The 7,534-nt window shown below is 34.8% G+C and overlaps 1 protein-coding gene across 1 annotated transcript; it reads right to left on the bottom strand.

Moving 5' to 3' along the window:
• Positions 1-1,363: 1,363 nt before the first annotated feature.
• LOC132549837 (uncharacterized) lies at positions 1,364-6,262 on the bottom strand. Its single transcript, XM_060213810.1, has 5 exons — positions 6,196-6,262; positions 5,448-5,618; positions 5,064-5,115; positions 3,467-3,545; positions 1,364-2,547 (listed from the first exon to the last, which is right to left on the bottom strand). The coding sequence occupies exons 1-5, from the start codon at positions 6,260-6,262 to the stop codon at positions 1,561-1,563; spliced, it is 1,356 nt and encodes a 451-aa protein (XP_060069793.1). The 3' UTR covers positions 1,364-1,560.
• Positions 6,263-7,534: the final 1,272 nt, after the last annotated feature.

The raw sequence follows: 7,534 nt of genomic DNA, 5'->3' as shown, positions 1-7,534 counted from the left end.
AGCAGGCATTTACATAATATAATTGTAACAAAGCTTACGAAGGCTGATTGATAAGTTGTGAGCCTCATATTTAAGGGTTTGACTTTGGGCGGACATATTGCATTAATCTTCTATATTATCCTCTCCAGTATCTATACACTTTTGACAGCGATGTTTAATGGCCTCAATGCTACTAATAATAAAGTCCTTTTCTTGACCGCTCAGAACGTTTGCATGTATGACGTCATCACCTGACCGAAAGTTGGTATCAGAAATGTTTTTTTTCCATTTTGGAAATAGATGAAAGTTTGATGAAGCGCGATTAGGCGAATAAGATGGATGCTCAATCAGTTAAAAACCACAGTTGTTAATTGCAATGATAAGACTTGTGAACAGAGGGCATTGCCCTGGTGGAACAACACACCTTTACTGAGTTTTCCGCGGTTCTTTATTTTTTATATTTATCTTAACTGCCTATCAGTATGAGTATCCTCAGGTGCTAGACCTTTCTTACGTAAATATTAATTCACTGCTCTTTCAGCCATTTTGCAAAAGTCACTTGCTTTCTTTACGTTAGAGTACTACCTCTGCAACATAAACTGACCAAATGACGCCAGTCTTCGGGTACATAGCCTTAAATAGCCAGGGAATAATATCAAAAGACATCCCTGCTTATCTTCTTCAATATATGGCTCACAACTCCATCAGTCCTTGTAGTTTGATGATTGATTTGATTAAAGGTATTCTTTTCATAGAAAAATAATTTACAAAAGGATAATACCATCTTGGTAAGCTAATGGAAAATATCAATCGACACAATCAAGAAATGATATACATAATTGTAAGGAATAGACAAGAGTAATACGTATCAAAATATAACATGATGACAAAATATGTTGCAATGCTACAAAATGAACTCTCACTTCATGGATCTAATCATTGTCAAAGTCTAGAGTCAGCTAAGCCAATGAAAAACACTCCAGGGTATGATTCATCAACGACATATACAAAAATACAACATGAATTCATTGGATAAAAATGCGAATTATTTCATAACTAAAATACGTGCAGTTGTAATGTAGAGTATAGTTAAATAATAAAGCTTTCATGGAAGAGATCCTCAACATGTTTGTCTAGGTTATTACATGTTATATATGGAATACATGTTCTATTTGTTGTTGTCCACAGACAGATGTATTAAATACTAATATAATCCATGTAGTGTCTGGTAATGGAGGATACGTAGATATTTATTCTGAACAAACACGACAAAGATTTAGTCGTAACACATGAATGACATTTAGTCATCTTATTTATATATCAATCATACCAAATAATGGTACACGCAGTTGTTATATTATAACACATCTTGTTAGTCGTGATATTATCTATGAATAATGACAGAAACTTGAAAAATGAAACATTTTACCTCAAGAAATGGAAAAAAATTTTTTGTTAAGTGTATAGTTATTAAAACTCTAGACAAAATATAGGAAAGGGACAAAAATATTAATGGTGGTCACCGAGATTATATACCCAAAGGTCACATATCTTAAGAATGACGGAAGAATATCAAACAGATTATGAATCTAGAGTTTTATTAGGAGAAGGAAGTGTTTTGTAGTGGTTCTTGAATGCTTTCGGACTGCCAACGCATCTGTCTGAGGGATCAACAGCATGCGTTGGAAGTGGTGACACTACAGGACATCCATCCTGATGGAAAAGGCTGCCTGAAAACTGGGTATCCAGTGTACTTATCTGTGTTGGCTCTACTTCTGGGACATGTCCTTCTATATCAGTTCCTACAGTAAGACAGAAATTTTCAATCTCTAATATGGCTGGCGATTCGTGATTTTCTGCTTGTATTATTACCGAAGCCACTTCTTCGGAGGGAATTTTCTTATAACCAGATAACGGTTGATGATTTGTTCCAGGCAGCGCTGCTTCATCAAAGACGTCTGTAAATTTACTGCTTGATTCGTTATCTGTGCACTGTACGGATTTCGGAGGGATTTCGACCTCTCGCTGATATAAATCATCTATGCCGTCGGTTTCCTCTTCTCCCTCTGTACCAAACAATATGACTGACAGCTCATAACTGTCTAACGTAACATCACTGTTCCTCATGTGGCTACATCCAATCATTGACATACTGTCTGTTAGGCGTGGAACTCCTTCAACTGATCGTTCTTCATTACTTATTGTGTTGAGAGCGACATCTGATTCCAGTTGGGACTGACCATGTTCATCAATGGTGCCAGCTCTACTGTATCGAGCAGCCGTAACATCTGGATTTTGTTCGACATCTTTTCTAACATTATTCGCTGATACAAAATTTCCAAAACCTTCCGAACTGATTATTTGAAATGAAGTGTTGAAATCGTCTAAACCATTGCAACTAGCCAACTTGTCACATTGGTATAATTTGTTTTGGAATTTCGATTTACCAACAACCGAAGCATATCCGTTTTTGTTTCCGGGAATCGTGGAATACTTGCCGTCGTCACTGTGATGTGATACAATACTACTATCATCGCACCTGACTTCAGGTTTAGGATTGAAATGGTCCTGTTTAAGTGAACAAAATACTTAGTTGATATCAGCAATATCCATATAGAGCAACGAATGTCGTTTAACGAATGTATAATGCTATACAGTATCGTCCAACGTGACTAACAAATCTGATGAATTGATTCCACATTTCTATAAAAACAGACGTCGATCAAGAAATGGTCTCATAAATGCCGATTGCATACATACCATTGCAAAATACTACAGGGTACAAATTTACACTGACAAATAAAATTACTAATTACGAAAGTGTTTTTAAAAAGTGATAAAAAACGTGCACTTGTAAGTTATTTCATATTCCCAAGTTGTGTCAGTTTTACATCCCAGAGAAAAAAACAACATGGTAATCATTAAATGTTAAAGATAAGTCTGCTAAATTTATTGTTTTATATTTATTGGTTTATACCTCATATAACATGATGTATTACACACAGCGTAAACTTTAGTAATAACCCATAGTAACTTCATGTGATCCACGCTTTTTCAAGTAGTTTGACACAGATTAGGATGTTATTAACTGCTTTTTAACTGGAGCACACACACATTATTTTGAAAGGAAGTGGTGTAAGTGATATAGAAAGGATTTAGCAACACGTGTTTGTCACCCAGATATTTCAGTTCGCGTTGCGTTACGGTTTTCTGTGTTTATAATTGTGTCAGGTCGTTATATATATTTTTTAGCAACAGGTCTTCGGACAAAATACACGTCAAAATGCTTTTTGCGACTGATCACGTCAAATTATAAAGATTTCAACTAGAACTTAAACATCGTGCCCATTATAAATAAATGCTGTCAAAATAATTGTTTTCTATCACCAACACACTTTCCATCATTAATGCTATGTTTGTTTTACATGAATTTGCAGCAGATCGCTCAGTTTGTTCTGATCATTTATTTGTATTTAAAGATACTGACCTCATTATTGTTATCGATTTCAACTCCATCAATAGGCTGGTCGATCTCCTTATACCACACTACACATTTCCGAATCAACCTGAAAGATGCGCATTATGAATATTCAGACAAGTTTATCAGACGAGACAAGTAATATCAATTACATTACCGACTGTTAGGTTTCATGTTCTTGTTATCTTGCTAAAACTTCAGTTTCAATGAATGCCTGTACCCTGCTGATAAGTTAATCATTTCAGTGATATGACATACTTGTACTATAATCTGCTTTAAAGCTTTCAGTTGCAAAGAAGATACTTTCTTAATTTTCAAGTGTTATACTTTACAAGTACAGCGATTTAAAGGACGTCGCTAGATGTAATAGTATGAAGTGAAAGTCTATCATGAAGGTTGGATGAACAGCACTTTCCTTACAATAACAAATATACATCTATTTCAATGACAGGTATACTCGGAGTATAGATATTTTAATTCATTTACATGAAAATCACTTTTGTTGTCTAGGTTTTACATGTATATGTTATTGTCTTGTTGAATTAGGTGAATGTTGTACAAGAGACGTAATCATTGTGTTGTATTTGACATATCTATAATGTTCTAGTCCTCCTGTCTGTAACTTGATGTTTAAGTATTTGGTTTAAAGTACCTCTACCTTGTTTAGGGTAGAACAAAAAATCTCTACTGGAGGAAGGGATTCTTGACTTCTAAACCGCGGCTTTCCCAAGGGATAGCCACTGAAGAATCTCCTCGGAGGATGAAGCATTCTCTGTCCTCTCTGTCCTACTCTAAAGCTAGGTAATGATTCTTTTTTGTCCAATTTTCCCATTATCATTTAATTAGTCAATACTGATAATATGTGACTGTATAACTATATGACTGTATATGTAGCCGTTAAAATTATGCTAGTTCCAATGAGTAAGTAGCTAGTGTAAGAATAACACGATTGCCATGCAAGGGTTTCGACAACTGACGCAGCTCAAAGCTCAAAGGGTTTCCCAATATGCAAGCTAATAAAGATTGTGGGAGAACAGTATGGTCATCATTGCAATCTGATTGGAAACATGTTTTTCTAATACGAAGATATATATATTTGATGCTCGCTAGTATGCTTAGCAACTTCGTTGTTCAAAGGTTCTCATTTGAGAACATGGTAGTACTTACTTAGATTGACCGAGATTTACAAATATGGCTCTTGGAGAAGACCAATACCTGGATTTATGAAACCAGGGCACAACTTTATTGGCTGTAATTCAAGCCAATATGGTATTGTTGTCTACTGCTAAACAAACTTAAAATCTGTGTAAAAACAATGATAACGAGTGCAAAGTTACAACAGAGAAACGATACCTGGAATATTTTCATAGATCTCGATAAACAAACCACGACATAAAAATAACTAAATATTACGTAGTGGCAGTATATAGGTAAATGTTCTTGTCTCATGATTGGTGAAGTGGGTAAATATAAAGAAATGATACCATCCAAATAGGAAATCAAAAAGAATATTCCCATGAAGATGAAAAATAGTATTTTCAAGCATTTGGAATAAATATTTCGAAAGCATATATATATATATCGCTGCATTGCATATCTAACTCACAAGATTCCGGCCAGAAGGAGTATAGTGGTACCAATTCCTAATCCGACTATCACTGAAACAGGTTTAAAGAGTCAATCTTTTGAAATTTACATGTACACTTTTTTCTTATTCGTTTATTTATTGCTACTTCATTTAGCATTTACTGAAAAGCTTAAGAAATGCATCTATATGTATATATAGTTACACAAATTATTACCAGAATATTAACTTAATCAAAGTGATGGCCGTGACACCAACATACATATTATGGACTGTTACGACATTATCTATTAGCTGTTCTATTTTAACGACATATTTCTTGATGACAATTATGCTTATCGATTAATCATATTATTTGATCTTGTGGAATACAAACATCAGTATAATTTGGTTAGGAGTACGTACTTTCGACTTTTGGTTGAGTGTTGATGTATTTGAAAGCTAGTTCACTGTACGGACTTGTTTTATGACGATATCCCACATTGTATTTAACACTGTATATCAAACCAGGTGTCAAACCGTTCAATTCCAAACCGTTATCGTTGTAGCGAGCCTGAAATGTTTTGGTTCTTTCATCTGAAATAACCATGCATATTTCTTTATCAATTAGTAAATAATTAGTAAGTTAAAGTTAACTTTATCTCATTTCAACACACGTGCCACTTTAAACACAAGTTTCAGCGGGTTCACCACAAAAAAACGCGTATTAATTTTTCTGCAAACGTGAAGTCGTTAAGTGACATAGCCTAATCCCTGATTGCATTACTGTTTTCTGTTATTTACAAACAATATCATATGAGAACATACAATTTACTATTTACTATTGTAAGATTATCAAACATAGTGTTCTACGGAGAATACATTTTCTTCCGTGAGAAGCAATCATCATTTTACACTGAATCTACCACTCAGTCATCAGATTGCAGCATAAAAACAAAACAGGGCCACATGAGTATCTAAAAACCCTGACTTTTTCAATGGGAGAGCGGAAGGCGTTTAACCCAAAAATTAATTAATGTAAATAATGCATCACAAAAATTGTGCACCGCAAAAATAACCTGCTATGCAGTATCTTATGCCCTGCTTCAATACTTGGTCCTAGCATAATAACAAGTTGTATCAGATAAATGGCTGAAAGTGTTTTATAACTTACCTCCAGGGTCATTCGTGTTAGCGTAAACAACTGTATAATTTATTGGCCGCAGTCTTTGACTAGCCATTGTTTCCGAAGAACAGAATGACTGGACCTCCACAACAATATCACAATGACTACTATCAGAAAGTGACGGTCTCTCAGGTTGGCGAAGATTTGGAACTGTAAGTATGGCGATAATCTCTAATAAAATTGATATTTAACAGAAATATTTTTTAACAGTACGATATAGATCCCATATGTGAACTTAAAAATATTCTGCATTAGACATTACGGAGTAGCAAATACTAGTCACTTCAGTTTCAGTACTGTTGGATAACACAAATCTAAAACACTAAAAAGACAACACCAACACTAAGAGAGAAACTCGTGTATGAAATTCAATTGAATCAATAGGGAGTTACCAATTACTTCGATTTTGGAAAGGTTATATTAAGTTCAAATAACTCAAAAAATCGATTTTACCATTTCTGCTCGATCCAAATCTGCAGTCTTCCCAATGTAAACCTGAAGTCCCCTTATCCGTGTTGACAGAAAAACCAAAATGCCATTGGCCATTGCTTGGATCCTCTTCAATGCTGTATGACCGGTTCATTTCTGTCTTTTGGAGCCTAAACTCAGGTTTAGAAGAATTTCTGTATTCATAGCCTCCCTTTTAATAGATATCAAACAATCAAGATGAAATTATCTATTAATTGATGGTCATAACAGTCATCATTAAACATTATATCATCATCTTAATATGCTCGTAAAAAGTCTCCTATGTAGATGAAGCTTGCCCTGTTATCATGAATGTTTCAATGTTCATAAAATATCAACTGGACCATCATGACAGGCTATAACTATACAAGTTGTTACCCAAAATGTAACGCCTATAAAAGTTAATCGGACGATGCATTTTGTTTTAGTACTACGGAATCAGCACAAAGCTCAAAAGTATGAACGCGGCAGCTACACTGAACTTGACCTCTGATCGTTTGACGTTGTAAGAAGGACATCGCCCGGTCACACCCTTGCATATTTACACTGTACTTTACTGAAGATAGGTGTGTGAAAATACGTTATAAAACGATAACTTCGGAATGTTCAACGACATAGAAATTCAGAAAAGTGGATTCAGCCAACATAATCGTAATCCAAACTCAATTTCAATACATTAAGGGCAAAATATGAACAAAAGAAAGATTTACGATGACACTTCTGAAAAAGCACTTGTCGAATAAGACTAGTGTTCAGGAAGAGTAAGCGTCTTCTGCTTCTTCGACAGCACCTGCCATGTAAACCCAGGTCAATCCAAGTAAGTAATACCACGTTCAGAGAAATAAACCGTCTAATAAAT

The sequence above is a fragment of the Ylistrum balloti genome, unplaced genomic scaffold (genome assembly GCF_031769215.1).
Source record: "Ylistrum balloti isolate Yb309-2 unplaced genomic scaffold, AGI_CSIRO_Ybal_v1 Utg370078, whole genome shotgun sequence".
In the NCBI taxonomy this organism is placed as follows: Eukaryota; Metazoa; Mollusca; class Bivalvia; order Pectinida; family Pectinidae; genus Ylistrum; species Ylistrum balloti.
The sequence above is the reverse complement of the archived record's forward strand: the minus strand, read 5'-3'. Positions and strand labels throughout refer to the sequence as shown.